Source organism: Coffea arabica, chromosome 8e (assembly GCF_036785885.1).
Source record: "Coffea arabica cultivar ET-39 chromosome 8e, Coffea Arabica ET-39 HiFi, whole genome shotgun sequence".
NCBI classification, from domain to species: domain Eukaryota; kingdom Viridiplantae; phylum Streptophyta; class Magnoliopsida; order Gentianales; family Rubiaceae; genus Coffea; species Coffea arabica.
In genome coordinates this window covers 5,115,652-5,136,236 of record NC_092324.1, presented here as the reverse complement: position 1 = coordinate 5,136,236, position 20,585 = coordinate 5,115,652, and the positions used below count along the sequence as shown (strand labels likewise).

The 20,585-nt window shown below is 33.1% G+C and overlaps 1 protein-coding gene across 1 annotated transcript; it reads right to left on the bottom strand.

Moving 5' to 3' along the window:
* Window positions 1-7,115: 7,115 nt before the first annotated feature.
* On the bottom strand, window positions 7,116-7,916 carry LOC140012624 (uncharacterized). The gene has a single exon (XM_072060897.1). It carries the CDS (start codon window positions 7,914-7,916, stop codon window positions 7,116-7,118), a length of 801 nt encoding a protein of 266 aa, XP_071916998.1.
* Between the last annotated feature and the right edge of the window lie 12,669 nt (window positions 7,917-20,585).

The window sequence follows — 20,585 nt, the reverse complement described above, 5'->3', positions numbered from 1 at the left end:
CAAGTATCTTTAGATGACTGACTATCCAGTGCAGAACTTGAGGAATTAGTCAATAGAGTTCCGTTATCCTGAGAGCTCAAACTACCCCATTTTGGCTATGTATACGATGGCTCGATTGCATGAACAGCACCATTACTCATACCAAGAGCAAATTGGCTGGTATACCTGACAATTGGACGGGTTGGGCGGGTTAATATTGGGTTTTCACTTAAATGAGTTAAATCCAACCCCCCAACTTTAGATTGGGTTGATTTTGGGTTGGGTCATTGGGTTATCTCAAACCCATGCCCCAAATATGCCCAACATATTAATTAATATATTTTAATACATAAACTTTTTCACATATATTTTAATACACAAAAAAGATTTTTTTCACACATATAAACACATTTTCACTTACATAAATGTATTTTCACACACACAAACACACACTCACTTCTTAAGTTCCTTGGAAACACATCATAAGTAAAATAATATTTTATATTGCTTGTATTGTGAATTTTAGATAGTAAATTATACATTTAAATAGATTAGCTAAAAAAATTGTTTGCTTTATACTTTTTAATACTACTATTTGATTGAAACTTATTTTTGTCACAACTTATTAACACTTTTACTATTCATATCTCTTTTATTGTAAATTGTAATATTCTATGTATTTAAATTATTGAATGCTAGATTATATTATACTTCAAAATGTAAGTAAGAGACATATAATTTGTTGTATAATAATATTGAAATTATAGAAAATAAGTTTGTACTTTAATCCTTATATTCTCAAAAATTTTATGATTCATGACTCTAGAAATTTTGCAAACTGTTGTGAAAGGTCCATACATCAGAACTACATTTTGGGAATAATATGCAAATTGCTTTCTTCCATTAAATGACTGGAGACATTACTGCATTTTGGTTCTTGGACTCGCTAATTAAGAGAGAAAATTAATTGTTTTGCTGATTGTAAGCTTCTCATGAAGTTGAAGATTGGAGGTATTTGCTTCAAACGAAATGAAATCGTTGGACTAGCCATGCCTAAGTTGCCATAATTAATCAAAACAAAATAAAATCTGCAAGTCAACTATATTGATTCGAAGTTAATATCATGATCTATATACATATGATATATATTAGAAGGTATTTTTTATTGATTTGATACAGTTTGATAATTCATCACCTAATTAATTAGAATCATCTAGGATCATACTTGATGCTATGATCATATTAATCTTTTAAAATTACCACAACTCTAATATAAAGCAGAAAATATTATATGCTTGTAAAAAGTACTGGTATTGGTCCCCAAAAAATTATTAAGGAAAATCCCAAACTTTCTAAGAAATAAATGAGAGGAGAATTCATGAACTATTCTAACATTTTTTCCACATCGGGATCGCATTATTTTGAATTAGCAAAAAATTAAGCTGATACAAAGTAAGCTTTTGTTTGTAAATTTGAAGAATCCGAAATTGTATAATGCTAAAAGGTTAAAAAAGAAATTTGTACAATATTATACATACGCGAAATATTAACAAACAAAAGCAATCACGAAATATTAAAAAATAATGCAATTAGAATAAATTTAAAACTCTATTTTACATACAAGAAATATTAACAAACAAAAGCCAGTAGCAACTTGAGAACAACCACAAAAAAAAAAAGAAAAAAGGGGAGGAAAACAATATACTCTTAAAAGGCATAATAAATTATTATAGAAGTTGAGCAAGTTTAACTACTGTTTAAAAGTAAAATAAGCATGAGTTTTTATTTCAAAATTCTTTTTTCTTTTAAATAAAAATTAAAAAATTTGATTGAAAATATATATATAAGAATTTTGAATACAATTAATCAATGAATTATTAACACATGTCCAAATGTAAATAGTTAGGCATATGTGTATTGAATCTTGTATTTATTATTTTGAATTACTTTTAAACAAGTTGGGTATTGGGTACCCAAATAAAAAATCCAACTTGCCCAATGAATAAGTTGGGTTGTTCTTACCCAACTCAATAAAATCCATAACCCAATTAACCCAACCCATCCTTTAAAATTAATGGGCGAGTTGTTGGGTTTTGGATTTTTTTGCCAGCTCTATTGGCTGGTATCGAATGGATGTGCTGCAATCACCATAGGAAAAGCACTGCTGCTGCTACCACATTTGAAAACTCACGTCAGATCCATAGAAATGCACCACTTGAAGATGAGATTAGCAATTTTATGAACTAAACGTCAACGCAAAAACATATATTGTTACAAAATTTCTGCACTGCCACTCAAAATGAACAAAATGAGAGTTACAGAAAATTGCTGCAGAAATTTTGAACCTTTTCAATTACCAATCTACCTTTGTATTTTAGATTAGTTCTAAAGACGAGCAAAATGTTGAGGAAATTCCAAACTGTATACTAGATGCAATAGGATATCTTCAAAAGCACACAGCTGGACACTACATGATTGACTCGTTTCAGTCTTCCAGTCAGATACATATGTAAATCACTAGCAAAAACAGAGTCAGGATCCACACAGAAAAACACCTGTGCTAGCAAAAAAAGATTTTTTACCATGGTACATGCTGAAACTGTTTGACTGTCTCAGACTATGGCAGAAACTTAAAGAACTATGAAGCATGACCAGCTTCTTTAATGAAAAGTCAGATGAGTATCATCATTTCAATACCTGACAATTGATGGAGGCACGTAAGCCGACGGTGCTATTCGACAACGGACCCTCAAGCTATCAGCATCAAAGATTCCAATTGCACCATCCAAAAATCCCATGTAGGCCAACAGGCCATCACAAGAGTATATTGCACTTGAACTAGGAGCAGAAAGTGTGTCTCGTGGATACCACTGCAATAGAATAAACAGTTAAGATCATGACAAGGAGGAGGTACTCAGAGCAAACACTTCAAAAGACCTCTGAAGAGGAAGGGATAACATTACGAGAAGACCACTTCATTGAGCCTTATAACATATTAGGGAACAAATTTATCCAATTTTTTGCTACATGAAAGAGTTTTCATACGTACCATGTAATGATCTAAAGCACCAATCTCACTAATGTGGGAGAAAGAAGATGCGAAGATGCTATACAAGCAGACATGGGAACCAAAATTTGAAGGTTGAGAAAATGCCATTCGCTGAATTATCTCTCCTGTTGGGAAAATTGCAAAGAACTGGCAAATATTGTGACAAGAATTGGCTTCAAATCATGATAGATATCACTTTTCTTTAGACTTTAGTTGTCCGGTATAACGTGCAATAATCTTAGACAAATATCCTTTAGGATAAGATGAAATTTGTTTGTCTTAAACTCTTGCACAAAGCAAGACAAACCCTTTGTGAACAAAGGAGTGCTTTTGAGAGAGTACACAATAGTAGGCAAGTGATTTCCCGCAGCAAACCACTCTCTAATTGACCTTTTTATAAGAAGATTGTTTTTAGAAACAAAAGAACTCATTAAATACTTATATGAATAGATTCAAAGTATTGTATACAAATTCATGCACTTTAATTCATGCATCTCATGATCTTAAGATCAAAACATGAATCTATCCTTTCATTCAAGAATTCCCATATACATGAACACATTTATAAATGAATGTACATTTTAGAAACATTCATAATACTATACATGTACCAGAAACATGAATGAATATAAATTAATTACATGTATGCACATCATATAAATTTTGAAAAGTTTCCAACAATCCCCCGCTATTTTCAAAATTTAGAAAATGGATTTCTAAAAGGTCACCGAATAATCTGACACTCATATGTATAAATAATGGTGTCTTTCGATTGAACCACTATCTTAGTGAAGGTTCTTTGAAATCAATCCTTCAAGATGGTAGACAAGCTTTGAACCATTTGGACATTGGACCAATCTCATAAACACATCACACACTGAACAATGCACAACCATAAGTTCTTCAACGATACATTTTACGGTCTTGTATCACTATCCTTTCATAAATATTACAAAGTAAAGTCCTTAATTTTGTGGTTTGCCGAAAACTAACATTCATATGGGCGACATCTTAGTGCCCCCGCCATAAATAGCACTTTTAAGATTCGCTAAGAGTCTAATGACTCACCCTTACATTTGCACTGGCGAGAATAACATGTACTATTCAACATTGGGATGCCTAAACTTCACATAGTGCACCAACCACTAGAATGGTGTACTTTCACTCATTGAATTCAATACTAGACGTTGTATCTAGCGTTGAATTGAGATTCCACCATTAGTGATCAAGAATTTTGGACTTTAAACCCATCCCCCTTGATGTTCTTGACACCAAATTCCTTGACAATCCTTTTGTCAAAGGATCACTCAAATTTTCATTGGATCTCACAAAGTCAATTGATATGACTCCATCTGTGATCAAATCTTTGACATAAGTATGTCTTAAACCGATATGTCCTGACTTACCATTATACACTTGACTATATGCTTTAGCAAGTGTAGCTGCACTATCACAATGGATTGAGATAGGTGTCAAAGGTGTTGGCCATAATGGTATATCATAAAGTAAATTACGTAGCCATTCAGCTTCTTTACAAACCGAAGCAAGTGCTACAAACTCTGCTGCCATTGTTGAATTGGTGACACAAGTCTATTTCTTAGAACCCCAAGAAATTGCATCTCTATCAAGCATAAAGATCCAACCACTTATCGACGAGTGATCATCTTTATTGGTGATCCAACTAGCATCTGAAAATCCTTCTAAAACTGAAGGATAACCGGTATAACATATACCATAGTCTTTAATAGCTTTTAAATATTTTAAAATTCTGGTTACACCTTTCCAATGTAACCTACTAGAGTTGCTTGTATATCTGTTCCATATACTAACTGCATATGCAATATCAGGTCTAGTACAAGTCATTGCATACATTAAACACCTTATAACCTTGGCATATTCCATTTGAGATTTTGGATCTCCTTCATTTTTCACAAAGTTTATTTTGCAATCCAATGATATTGAGGCTGGAATACAACTACTTTGATTGACTTGTTAAGAATCTTTTCAATATAATGTGATTGAGACAACATTATATTATTACCATGTTTAAAGATTCTTATACCAAGAATGACGTCTGCTTCACCCATGTCTTCCATGTCAAATTTGCTTGAAAGCAAAGTTTTTGTGACTTCAACTTGTTCCAAGTCAGTTACAAAAATTAACATGTCATCAACATATAAACAAATTATAACACATTTGCCATCATTAAACTTGTTATAAATGCATTTATCAAATTCATTTATTTTGAATCCACTAGCAAGAATAACTTGGTCAAATTTCTGATGCCATTGCTTCGGTACTTGCTTTAGTCCATATAAAGACTTTACAAGTTTACACACCTTATACTCTTGACCAGGTATCACAAACCCTTCGGGTTACTCCATAAATACTTTTTCATCCAAATCACCATTCAACAATGCTGTTTTAACATCGATTTGGTAAATGAATAGATTTTGGATAGAAGCGATAGCAAGTAATACTCTAATTGTAGCAATTCTAGCTACTGGAGAATATGTGTCAAAATAGTCCACACCATACTTTTGTGTAAACCCTTTGGCAACCAACCTAGCCTTGAACTTATCAATAGTTCCATCGATTTTTATTTTCTTCTTAAAGATCCACTTACAACCAATTGATTTTGAATCAGGTGGTAAGTCTACTAATTTTCAGGTTTTATTACCCATGATTGAGTCTATCTTATCATTAATAGCTTCCTACCAAAAGGGAGCATTTTGTGAGTTCATTGTTTCTTCATAGGTCTTAGGATCAGCCTCAATATTGAAGCAATATGAAATTTGGTTGCTCATTGTATTTCTAATTCTTTCAACTAGATACATATAAATGTCCGAACCGAAGTCCTTTGACTTTCTTGCTCTTTTGCTCCTTCTCAATTCAATGGTTTCATTTTCACCATCTTTTGTCAATTCACTTGATTTTGGAATGATATCTTTTATAGAGATGAACCTATTCTCTTCAAAAATAACATCCCTAAATTCAATTATGGTATTAACCGAAATTGAATCATTAGATTCAATTACCATGAACCTATATGCTTTGTTATTTTGTGCATATCTTAAGAATATACGCTCCACACCTATTTCTTCCAGTTTCTTTTTTTTTAGGTTTTGGGAGTTTTACAACAGGTCTACAACCCCAAACTTTCAAATAGTTTAGGTTGGACTTCCTTTTATTCCAAAATTCATAAGGGGTTATAGAACCCCTTTTATTAGGAATTCTATTTAGAATATGACAAGCCGTTAATAAGGTTTCACACCAAAATTCTTGACTTAGTCCAGACTTTGACAAAAGTGCATTAACCATTTCTGTCAATACATGATTTTTTCTTTCGACTACAACATTTTGCTGTGGTGTATAAGGTGCAGTCACCTCATGTTTTATCCCAACAGACTCAAAATAGATAATATCATAATACTCTCCACCTCTATCTGCCCTTAGACATTTGATAAAGGATTCACAATGAAATTCAACTTCTGATTTGTATGTCTTGAATTTTTGCAATGCTTCACCTTATGAGTGTAACAAGAAAAAATGACAGTATCTACTATAATCATCAGTATCTAAAAATCACAAAGTAATTTTTACCACCCAAAGTAGGAGCATCATGCAAATCACATACATCACTACGAATAAGATTCAAGATTTTAGATGATCTTTCAACTTTAGGAAATGAATTTCTTGTGATTTTCGTTAGCATGCATGTTTTGCATTTTTCTTCAATTTTATCACAATATGGCAGCAAATCAAATCTCATCATTTCATGCATTCTTTTGTAATTAATATGGCCAATCCTATTATGCCACAATTCAAAAGAAAACTCAACCAAATACACAGAAACAATATCAATCTTATTAATTCTGATAGCAAGTACATTCAACTTAAATATACCATTGCAAAAATAACCCTTACCTACAAATATACCACCTTTAGACAAAATAAATTTGTCAGTCTCAAACACAAGTCTAAAGCCAAATTTATTTAACAGACTAGCTGACACCAAGTTCTTCCTAACTTCCGGTACATAAAACACATTTGTCAACGTTACAACATTGTCGAAAGTAAATTTTAATTATACTTCTCTAATGCCTTGAACCGAAATTGTAGTAGAATTTTTCATGTAAACAACGGTGCTTTCATCCACCGGTTTCATGGACTTGAAGAACGTTCTATTATTGCACACGTGTCGCGTAGTTCTAGAATCAACCCACCAAGCAAAATCATCTTCAATCATATTGATTTCAGATATCATTGCCACAAGATTTTTGCTTGTGTTTTGGAAAAACTCTTGTTTCTTTTTCTTGTTTTGAAGAATCTTGCACTCAGACTTGTAATGTCCCTCTTTTTTGCAATAGAAGTATTGTCCCTTCTTCCTTTTCTTGGATTGATTCTTGGGTTGTTGGCCCTTCTTGCTTCCTTGAGACTTTTCAGTTTGTCTCTCTTCAATCACATGCACTTTTAAAGTCGAATTTTTGTTCTCTTCAAGGATTTGAGTATCCTTCTTTTCTTGCATGCGAATTTCCTCTTCTACTCGAAAAGATTTAGCAAGAATCTCAAGAGAGATATCCTCTTTCTTATGTTTGAGGTCTCTCTTGAAATCTTTCCAAGAAAGTGATAACTTATATATTATAGAGCAAACAATAAGAGCTTTATCCATGTGTAGATTGTGTTGTGTGAAGTGATTAAGAAGCCTTTCAATCTCACTAAATTGCTCCATAACTGATCTACAATCTACCAATTTATATTTATTAAAAGATGAGACAAGAAACTTCTTACTTGTAGCATCTTTTTGCATGTACTTGGACTTCAAACGATCCCAAAATTCTTTGACGGTAGTAATTGAATGGTAGATATCAAACAGGCCGTCACTCATAGTATTGAGGATGTGACCACAACATATTTTATCATCATTTTTTCATTTTTGACGTTTTTGGATGTCTTCAAGAGTTTCTTTCTCGGGATTGATGATCAATGATTTTGGTGTGGTTAGAACATAGACCATTTGGAGTGCAGTGAGAAGGAAACGAACACGTTTTTGCCAACGAATGAAATTTTCTCCATCATACCTCTCGAGCTTGACAATAATGGATGCCAACTCTTTTAGGGTACCAGCCATTGTAGAGTATAAAGTAAAGCCTAAAGATTGTTGAAAAATTGCAAAGAACTGGCAAATATTGTGACAAGAATTGGTTTCAAATCGTGGTAGATATCACTTTCCTTTAAGCTTTATTTGTCCGGTATAACGTGCAATAATTTTGGACAAATATCCTTTAGAATAAGATGAAGTTTGTTTGTCTTAAATTCTTGCACAAAGCAAGACAAACCCTTTGTGAACTAAGGAGTGCTTTTGAGAGAGTACACAGTAGTAAGCAAGTGATTTTCTGCAACAAACCATTCTCTACTTAACCTCTTTATATAGGAAGATTGTTTGAGAAATAAAAAAACTCATTAAAACTTGTATGAATAGATTCAAAGTATTGTGTACAAATTCATGCACTTTAATTCATGTATCTCATGATTTTAAGATCAAAACATGAATTTATCCTTTCATTCACATACATGAACATATTCGTAAATGAATGTACATTTTAGAAACATTCACAATACTATAAATGTACCAAAAATATGAATGAATATACATTAATTACATGTATGTACATCATATAAGTTTTGAAAAGTTTCCAACATCTCCTCTCTTTCAACCTTCTCCTGGTCCTTGACTCCTTCTATTAGGGAAAGAAGGAGAATATCGTATCCATAGTTAACCCAAACACATGATGTATTATCCTTGAATCCTTGCAAAATTGATTTTCATAATGCATTGCATCATTTATCTGCAGCATTGAATATATGTTGGGAATTAAGATTGCATCAGTGTGAAGAAAGTCGTATCAGAGGATGACAGAGAGACCAGAGAACTAAATCTCTCTGATTCTTAACACATACATCAAAGGACGATCTAAATAGTGTTGGTGCCTTCATTATTTAGTAGAAAACATGTGAATCTGTAAGTACATTTTTATAACTACAAAATGGATATAAGATCGAAGATTCCCAGTGTTACATCATCTCACTAATCTTTAATTAGAAGCATAAAACAAAACAGGAAAAGTATGTACAGAATGGTCTATTAATAAGTCATAGCTTAAGAACCTCGATTTTTTTTTTTTGGAAAACATACCTTTTGATACCATGATACGAGCACTTAAGGATGTCATTTATTTTGGAGGACATCTGGACAGAGATCACTAGTTAACATGATAATTTTGTATCTGCTTTGGAAAGAGTAAGGAAACTGGCTCAACATTAGGGATTTGATTAAAATAATCTTAAAATGCCTAAGGCAAAAATGGTATTGACCTAAATTTCCTCAAGAAAAGATCGAATGAAAAGGGGCCAGAGTTGAATTAAAGAGTGATAAATTGGACTTTCTAGAAGAGCAGGATAAACTATTGAAATCTATTAGTGGTTGAAAATCAGAAAACCTTGCAAGCCCCAAAAACAAACAAACAACCAATCAAAAACTTGTATCCTTATGTCTTTTTTAACATTTAGCTCAGACTAGGGATTGAGGGACATGGACCATAATTTTATAGATGACTATCTGGGCAAAACCTAAGCAAAGAAGATTCTTCATCCTATCAAACCAATAACTGATGCAAAATGCCACCGACAAGGGGTTTAGATGGCTGACCATTGTATCCAATGGCTCGATCGCATGAACTGCGCAATCACTCATACCAAGTGCAAATTGGTTGGGATTAGACAGATGTGCCATCATATTTGAAGCTCATGTTAGTTCAATAGAGAAACAAATCACTTAGAGGTGACATTAGCAATTTTCAGAACCGATTGTATATACAAAAGCATATGTAATCAGAATTTCTGCACTGCCATGCAAAATGAACTGGATGAGAGTTACAGAAAATACCTCAAGAAGTTTTGAACTCTTATAGCTAATAACCTACTCTTGTATTTCAAACTATTTTTGTATAGATAAGAAAAATGCCAAGGAAATTCTGTATTGTATGCCAGGCGGCTATCCAACATTGAGCCTCAAGCTATAGGCATCATATATTCCAATTGCACCATCAGAAAAGCCTATGTATACCAGAGGCCATTACAGCAATATGTTGCACTTGCAATGCACAGGAAAAAAGTGAGTCTCGTGGATTCCACTGCAAAACTAGCTAGACATTCTAAATCCATGATAGAGAGTAGGTAGAATAGACTTGAAAATTTTCTCAGCTTTATCTTAATTCATGATGGATGTAATTCATATAGCAATCATCTGTAACTTTATGCGAAATCACGATTTGCAGGTGAAATCACATGCTACAGATGAAATCTCATTTTTATTTTATTTTCTTTTCATCTGATGATATCTCTTATAAATCCACGTTGTCTGAAAAATAATTGAGAGAATTTACTCTAAACAAAAGTGTTATGCTAATATTTTTTTTTTTGTAAAAATTATTCAACAAAAACACATTAGTGTGACGAGTACAGGGTATACATATATCAATTAGCTTATTCCATAGTCAAGTTTTACATTTATAAATTTCTAAATACCCACACGCGATTTGTCTGCAAGTATACAGATCGTGAGCGAGTATAGGGTATTAAGAGTCGATCCCACAGGGAAGATTTTCAATTACCGGTGATTTTCGAACTCCTTTATTATCTAGACTACCATAAATACAAAAGTAATAAAAATAATACTAAAAAACTCCTAAAGGTATGAAATTCCTTACTACTTTTGCAAATGAGATTATCTGTTATGTAAATGCTATTATCTTGGCTAGTTATGGCATAATTTCCTTATGTATGTGAAACCTACTCTCGTAGTGAATCAACTATACTTGTAATTATGTCATATGTACTCTCGTGGTTATGAATTAACCATAAACTCATTCCTTTTATGAAATTACATGAAACAACTCATTAAAGCCACATAGATGCTCCTCTACTCTCGTGAGTGAACTCTCTATGTTTATTACTTTTTTGAACTAGTGTTAAATTTCAATTCTCATTGTAAACTTAACACTTTTAGATAATCACAATTAATGGCCGGTTAATCATGATTAGAAAAGCAAAAGTGATAAATAATTTGCCCAAAATAATATCTTCAAATAACCAAGAAAACTTCACTAACAAGATATAGCAAGTTCATCCATACTCTAGGCATAAACTTTAACTAAACATGATGAACAACAAATCCAAACTTGGATTATAGATAAATATGAACTCAGATACAAAAGAGAAGGGATAGGAGAGAAGTCACCCTTATCACATGAGCTCCAACTCTCCATCTTTGCTCCTCTAATCTTTATCCTAATCTAGCCAATATACAAGAGTGGATAAACTAGCCTAACTATACTATACTATCCTAACTAATGAACTAAGAAAATTCTAGTGAAGACTACATTTTGTGTAGTTTTTCTAACCTTCCAAAATTGTGAAAATATCCTCCAAAGGCTTCTATATATAGAGGAACTTTTTGCAAGAGACACAGTATTAAATCATGTCTTCAACCCATAAACAAGCTAGAAATGAGTTGTAAAGCTTCTTTTGCAGCTGTCTTGGAGTGTTTCCACCAATAGTCTTGTAGGAAAATGGGTCAAAAAGCATGTGTGAACAAAACACAAGTTGTTGAGCAAGTTGCAGCCGAAATTGACGAATACGTGACTTTAAGCCACGTATTCATGTAGTCGCGTTTTCACTTTTGTGCACTTGACACCACTTCAACTGCTATTTTCTCACTGATGGAGGCCGAACTAACTCTTGTGCAAAACACGAAAGTTGTAGCCCTTTGAGTAGCTTTCCAATACCTCAAGAATCATTCAATTTGGAGTTCTATGGATCAAGATATGACCAAAATACCCACGACTGTTCAGAGCTCTGTTTCAACTCTCGACCAAGAAATTACACTTATGTATTTCGACTTTTTGACATTGAAAACAACTGATCTGGACATCGATATCTCATACAAAATGTAGATATATCTCTTAGTTTCAAAATGGTATAAAAATAACCGCAATTCAATACTTTTAGTTCAAGATATAGCCAAAATACAAAACTGTGTCAAAACTGTGAAACTTGCTTTTCTTTTGCCTTGATTGCATTTTCTCTTTTGCACTTCAAATCATCATCAATCATCCAATTATCTTCTCAATGCACTTCATTTGATGATTGAATCCTTAAACCTACAAAACATAAAGTCTTAACCATTAAAATCCATAGAAATGCAATTTTTACCACTTAAACTATAAAATGCATATTTTCACTAGAAACTTAGTTAATTAGGTATACAACTAAATAAAGCACATTAAAAACTAATTAATAAAACACACTTAAAACACGTAAAATATCTACTTATCACAGTGGTACCATAAGTGCACAATAATATGTGCAAACCGCAACCAAAATACCATATAACTTGAATCAATAATTGATAGTAATCAACAAAAAATTTTTTAAAAAAATTAAAAATGTAAATGATGGACCTCGTATACCTGGACTTCCTAAGGCAACCGAGGTTTGTAGAGACCCATGATATGATTTGGATACATGGGCCTTTGTAGAGAACTTTTAGTGACATTTTTGGCCCATATGTCAATGCAGAAAGAATTACAGGTGGACAAAAACAACCGCTGACTCAAAATTTCGCCATACCTAATCCGATTGGATCTGAAAATTAGGATATCTAATCTGTATTATTTGACCGGATCAAAAGAGTATCAGATACACGCTTAGATGCGGGACGGGGTAGGATCACATAAATTAAAAAGCCACAGGTACCCAATCCGCCCCTTCCCTTCCCCCTCACACACTCACACACATACATTGTTTTTATACACATACCACAAAATAATATTTTTAGAGGTAAATAAGTAATTTCATTGAACAATTTACATTACAAATATGGGAGACTATAATTTGTTCACAAGATTTATTTGTAGAAATCATGATCCTATATTTTTTAGAAAAGAGTTTAACTTATTTCAAAATTTCATTGATTTTGAATTTTTTGAATTTTTTTCTTTTTCTTGTATTCTCTTTGCATGTTTATTTCTTGGTGGGAGACTTTTTATTAAATTTTAGATGACTATGTAAAATACAAAAATTAAATTGGTATAAGTTTTTTTAAAAAAATTAAATGATAAGCAAGGTAGGGTGAGTACCTGTTAGGGTGGATAAGGGTCAAAAAATGTCTAAGGTACAGATTGAGTCAGCCAATTGGTACACGAGGCAGATACATGGCCGGTGCCCGCCCCTAGAAACATCTTTCTAAACTAAATTAGCTGACCAAACAGTCCAATGCAAACTAGTGTTTGATTAAGAGCAAATTACCCTGGTAGCCATTGAACTTTTAGAATAATCGAGTTTTGGCAACTCAATTATTAATAATATATTTTTTATCCACTGAATTAAAAAATATATAAATTTTGAATCATTCCGTTTGATTTCACTATTAACTCTACTAGATCTAACAATTAATAGGATGTCTCGTGAACAATGCAGATTCTAAGATCTAGCAGAGTTAATAGTAAAATTAGATTAAATTACCCAAAATTTACATTTTTTTATAGTTCAATGGGTAAAAATATACTAATAATAGTTGTGTGGACAAATATTGACTATTCAAAAAATTTAGTGGCTATCCGAATAATTTGCCAATTCATTAATGATAGTCTTTTCGTTTAGACCAAGGAATTTAACAAAGGATTTCAAATTCATCTGAATTGTTCTAGTAGTTTAAATTGTTTAAGAAGTATTTAGATTTGTAATTCACCAATTATCAAAATACATTTTAAATACTAAAATAATTGATGATTTATAAATTCAAATATATTTTGAAAAATTTTCAAATCCTTCGTCAAATCATTCAATCTAAATGCAAACTGAAATAGTTTGAAGTAATGAACTCGTTACTAATATGAAGGGAGAAACCTTTCCTCGTTGCAGCCGTTCCCATCCAATTGCTGTCAATTTTAAGTAACAAATATCCACAATTAAGGCTAAATATGAGATTATATGTACATTTTCTTACTAAATTGAGTTTAAGGGACCTAAGAATATTTTCCCTCAGTTGGACATCTAAATAAAAAAAGAAACTATTTCATTTTCCTTCTACATGGATTGGGTACTAATTGATAACTGTTTGCCATGGATCTCCTAATGATTTACCTATATGTTTTACTAGTGTCTCCATTCTTTTAATTATGGATATTGATTATTAACAAAATTACAAAATAAGTACCAAAAAATATTTTATCTTTTCATAGAAGTATATCTCATTTTCTTTTTGAAAACTATATGCACTAATGCACAACAAATTTGTCATGGGACACCAGATCGTTTTTCAAGTCCTCGCCACATTTATTTTGTCTCCATCCGTCACATTATTGTGGGAAGACTTAGCATCAACGTTGGTGGACCAACAAGAAACAATGGGCAAACTCGGTGCCATGTTCGGTGATATTTTTTTGGTTTTTTTTGGAAAAATAAAAGTTTGCGTGGTTTTAACTCAAGTTATCACTACGGATCACGACATCCCCTATCAGTTACAGAACATCTATATATTGTACATTGTTCATTGTAAAATATGTAATCGAAAATAATATCTTCATATAACTGTTATTTTAGTGCACAATCTACGAAATTTTTCCTTTACCGTTCTATCTTTTGCCCCCACTGACCTCGGGTCTTGACTGCCATTGTTCAACCTTCACATTATTCAATTGGTACCCTCAAAATTAACTTCCAAGTTCCAATACTAGTTTTGATGCCAACATCAGCTCGCCCTTGCCATTGGTCTCCACCTTCGCCTTCCATGACTCACAACTAAAGTAAAAAAACAATTGATTAATGAGGAAACATGCTTAAAAGGACAGCAATTAGTAAAAACAAAAAACAGGACAACATCAAGGTGCGTCTTATGCTCTTATGTTTCTAACAATACTAGTTTTATAGGCCTTGCGCGATGCGCACATTTTTGGTTAAACTTGTGATACAATTATGCAAATTTAAAAGAGATGCAATGTTTAGTGCAACAACCAACAAATCAATACAAGAGAAAACACTTGCAATTAATTTCCTAGCCTGTATAATAACCTTATTTGACATATTTTTCTGCAATGAATACCAACATAATTTAATCAACATAAGGTGATGCAAGACTTGATTGGTCCCTATGAAATTCATAATTCACTAATCCATCTTCATAGACTTTGAAATAGTAGATAAATTAAGCCTAGTCATGGCCATTGAGATAGACATGTAAATTAACCACTAGATGACAAACTTACTTAAATGGAATGAGATATGAACAGTAACCTACACATAGAAACCTAATAACTTTGAGAAACTGTTGATACTTGATTGGAGTAAAAATTTTGTAACTTGATTCAAGGAAAAATTTCTAGATACTGCGGGAAGGTCGAACCACCAACTCAGGTAATTAATGTAAAACTTGTGAATCTTTTCAATTGTTGGCATATATTCTAAGCCTTCTTGACATAGGAAGCAGAGGTGAAGGGCTTGTAATGATTAACAATAACCAATAACCAATATTGGTGGACTTAAAAATATATTTTGAAGCGCCTTAGATACTAAGAGTGAAAGGAAACATATATTATTATTCGGCTCATTAATTTCTTACCAAGTCCATAGGTTGTACTTAGGCATTGCTTCATCCAGGTTTATTTTCAAACAACTTTAACAGAGATACCCCCAACTAATCATCCCAGTCCACAGATTCAGATTTGGAGTTTACAAAGCTACCTCTAGAGTTCCAGTAACCTTAGGATCTGGATCATCTCCTAGGATGGAGTGTCAGCATACAGTTTTGCGGATCCGGGCCTCGCAATTTGTGTTTCGTACAATTTTGTATAAGTTGACCTTTGGCATAAATTAGTAGGATTTCGGGGTGAATCAGGTCTAGTTTAATGTAAATCAGGTGCAGCTCAGTGTATGTTAATTTGTTATTATTTTGTGTAAATCAAGTACACTTTGATATAAGTTGATTATTATCATTTAGTGTATGTTAAGGGCAATTTGATGTAAATTGAAAGTAAACTGTTAATTTACACCAACTTATGCAAAATGGAACTTGTGAGGCCCATTTCCCAATTTTGCTAGCTACTCTGGCATGGTTATTGACTTACTGAAAATGAAAAAAGTGAGTGTGTATAAATAAGAAAGAATATACACTTAATCTATCAATTTAAGAGGATGCCATTGGAGAAAATAGTGATTGCTTAGAGTTTTACTTAACAACTGATTTGTTTTCTTGTGAACTTCTGCAATATATGCGCAACTACAGTAGCATCCATCGAGCAGGGAGGCCTCAAAATTTTCAAAAAAAGGCAATGAAACCTGCCGAATAGCACCTTAATTGGTAATATAACCAACTTAGCAGCATCGGTAATTTCTGAAATTCTGCAAATGGTTCCTATTCTTTATTTCCAGAAATTATGCAAATCCTTGCTAAAATTCTCACGAGTATTTGAGAAAGTACATGCTTAATACTTGGGTTTTAATGGTTCCTACTTGGTTTTCTATGGACTTGTTTAGACTATGTCAGCTTCACAAAACATGAAACCAAAATTTTAAAGTCACAAAAAAAAAATCATAACACTAATCAAGTAGCGAAATAAGGAATTGTGATCCGTCCAGTTGTCGTGCTTTGCCAATCAAATTGAGAGCTTCAGAGGCAGTCAGCTGTAAAGATGATAGAGGAAAATTTGCAGTGTTCTGGCCATAAACTTAAGGTAGGCCGGCAAATCCAGCCTACAGATAAGGGAAAGGAAAAGCCGAGATCCAAACTGAGGGAGCTAGGACAATGTAATATTGGAGATCAATAAGGAATTTTTTATGATGAGTTTGCGGAGAAGAAAAAGAAGCAGAGGCTGGTGGGCTTCATGTCTGAAACACCACTACTAACAGCTGCAAAATGATGGAAATAGCCCAAACGTTCGACGCAATGACGGTATAACGAGCCCATAAATGCTGCTCATTACTATTCATAAAGGCTTTGAGGCTTTTATATAGAGTAAATTAAAGCCATAAACATTTACTAAATGAGGCATGATAAACAATTAGTTCTCTATTTGGATTGGCTGTTTTTTAAGGTGTTTTTGAAATATTTTACTACAATAATGTATGTGAAAAACTGTTACTGTAAATGAGGTTTTTTTAGGTTAATTTTCGTGTTTTTGGTGTTTTTTGAGGTTATTTTTTATGTTTTTGATGTTTTTAAAGTTGTCTTTTTTTGTGTTTTTTGGTATTTTTGAAGTTGATTTTGGTATTTTTGAGGTTATTTTTATTTATGTATTATTGTAGTATTGTATATGAAAAACTTGTTTTTCAAAAAATAACCAATCCGGACAGAGCATAGAGCTTGTAAACTTTAGACATATAAAGGTAGAAACAAAGGGTAAAGACTAACACACTATCGTGATAACAATTAGGAGAAGATCAGGGTATGCAGTTTAAGCAATTGTAATCAAGCACTAATGCACTAAGGCACCTAAAGGCGAGACACCTTTAAGTACCATAATACAAATTAAAGCCGTAAATCATGTACTTGTAAGACTTTGAACAGCTAAGGTTTACAACCACTTAGGCGATATGTAGGTCTTCTCATAAATTGTCTATTGTTAAAGTGATGCTTCATATTGAAAGAGACTGTCTAATTTAGTCATTAAAACACGACAGCAGATTATATATCTGGAACCACCAAACAAAAAAAAGTGTCATAAATAAGCAAATGCAAATCAAAAAGTGTAGAATTAGACATCTAAGATTTATATGATTAAACATAGATTCAAACATATGGCTTTCAAGAAGTGAGGCCTTATAACCACTAAGCCAATATAAGCCTTTTAGGAAGAAGCTTCGATTGCACAGGCAGGACTAGAACACTTTGAAAATTCAAACTTCTTATGACCTTGTCTGGAAAATGTAAAACAAAATAGGTTCAACACAAGCACAACACACACAATTTGTTTATCAAACAAACTGTGGTTGCAGATCGACAGGTACGAACTGAGGAAAATAAATCCAACTGCCCTAATACACAAAAATAATCTCCACTAAATCTAACTTGTTCGTGGTGGAATGGCCCAGCGCTAAGCACGCGGAATGCTCAACAAGGAAGACCTAAAATAGCCAAAAATTACCGACATTTGATCGAATATGGCGCTCTTTTATATATGTTAGAATAAGCCAAACTTGTATATGTCATGTTCCAATACCACCACAAACTAAAGTATACTCAAGACTGTTCCTCAGACCAGAGATAATCTACATCTCTACCAGTCAGCATTATTCAAAGAATTCATATCAATATACATATACGTAATTATCAACTGAATTATCAACTGAATAGTTTAATTAAAAAAGCTCAATTAATCAACCAACATAATGAACTTGATCTTAGATCCAGCAATCACAGCAATCCTGGATGATGAAAAAAAACTGCTAATTCAACCATATAATTTCTGCTCCTATCATCACCTACTCGACAGGCTAAAATTATTCTGTGAACGTTAAATCATGAATCCACATCATTCAATCAGTCCCTATGAAGAAATCTTAAAAAACAACTCCAACAAGGCTTTAAGAGCTCAGAAGCCGAATTTCATTCTGTTTTCAAACTAAAATACTATTGCCAGTTTAACATGATCAAGGAACATCTACCCTAAAATTAAAAAGAAAAAAGGGAACAAGAAGAAGAAGTAGAACTTCAATATATATGTGTTCGGAGTCTCGTGTTCCCCTTCTATAGTAAAACACTAAAACTTAAAATATTTAGGAGTGCTTATTGATATTAGTAAGCATTGCTGGATTAAGGGAAAATTTATACCTTTGTTGGATGCTCTGAAGTTCAAGAAGGAATGGACTATCGTCGCCGGAGATTGCAAGAGACAATCGGCTGTGGTAGAGTATGGGAAGAAAGAAGTGAGCTTGAGCGGGAGATCGCGGAGTTATTTGGAGATGCGTTGTGTTTTTGGAGTTATTTTTAGAGTTTATTATTGAAAGACAAAAATAATTTTTCAAAAAACTTTAGACTTTATTACCCTAGAATCCAAACGGAGTTGTTTTGAGGTATTTTCAAAAATTTTCCGTTTGAATTTAACAGTTTTTTATTTTTAAAATATTTTATTGTAATAATGTACATGGAAAACTTTATAGTAATTTAGCTCCGTTTGGATTTAACAATTTTTTGAAAGCTGTTTTCGTTTTTCAAGTCTACAGTAATAAATTCTAAAAACAACTCAAAAAATACAATGCATCCCAAATACGTACAAACATCTCAAACACATTTAAAAAATAAAAAAAAATTCCTCTTTCTTCTTCCACACATTACCCACCACTACCACCCATCACTCTGCACTGCCACCCTCTCACCACCACCCCTATATCCACGACCCTCCCTTCTCCTCCTCCTCCTCCTTTCTCCTTCCTCCTCCCTCTCCTTCTCCATCCTCCCTTCTTCCTTCCTTCTCCCCGCCCCCTAATCCCCCATCCCCTCTATTGACCGCGACCATTCTGGTCACGACCAAATCTAATTGCAACCAGAAAAGTCTAGCTGTGACTCGTGACTTCTGGTCACGACCAAGAAGGTCGCAGCCACCACTCGCGAGTGGAATAGGGGTTTTGGAGTTGGGGGAAAGGAGGAGATGGGGGAGAAGGGAGAGGAGAAAGAGGAGAGAAGGAGGAAGAAGGGGGTGATGGTGTAAAATTTTTTAAAAATATCCCAAAAAAGTTGTAAATTGTAAAAATATCCCAAAATATATTTTAAAAAACCCTTAAAATATCTCTAAAAACACCCCCAAAACACATGTAGAGTAAAAATTTTTCATATATATAGTTACAATAAGTTTTTGAAATCCATATAGATTCCGTTTGGATCCATTGTCCTTGGGGTATTTTTGAAATATTTTATTATAATAATGTATTTGAAAATCTTTTATAATAAATATTTTTGGGGGTGTTTTTAAAAATATATTTTGAAATATTTTTAACATTTAAAATTTTAATGGAGTATTTTTAAAATTATATATAACTTTACCACCACCACTACCCCTTCCCCTCTTCCTTCCCTTCTCCTTTTTCCCTTTTCCTCCTTCCCTCTCCTTCCTTTCTTCCTCCTCCCTCCTCCCCACCCCCTCCAGTGTGTGATGGTGTTGGTGGTGGATGGTGGGTGATGGGTGAAGAAGAAGGAGGGAGTTTATTTATTTTTTTATAAGTGTATTTGAAATGTGTTGTGTTTTTTGAGTTATTTTTTAGAGTTTATTACTGTAGACTTGAAAGACAAAATAGTTTTTCAAAAAACTTTAGAGTTTATTACCCTAGAATCCAAACAGAGTTGCTCAAGTAGAAGTTGCAAATTAGAGCTTTGCAAGAAAAGATGACAACTTTAAGTTTTATTTGTCCTTTTAGCTTCAGACATGGCTCGCACAATCATTTTCGAAACCATTGAGAGGCTAAGATACTCGTTCAAGTGGGATTCCCATTCCCATCTTTGACAGCT

What these genes read in the sequence shown, in the direction of transcription:
- LOC140012624 (XM_072060897.1), bottom strand. Translation starts at nt 7,916, where the DNA reads ATGAGTGACGGCCTGTTTGATATCTACCATTCAATTACTACCGTCAAA.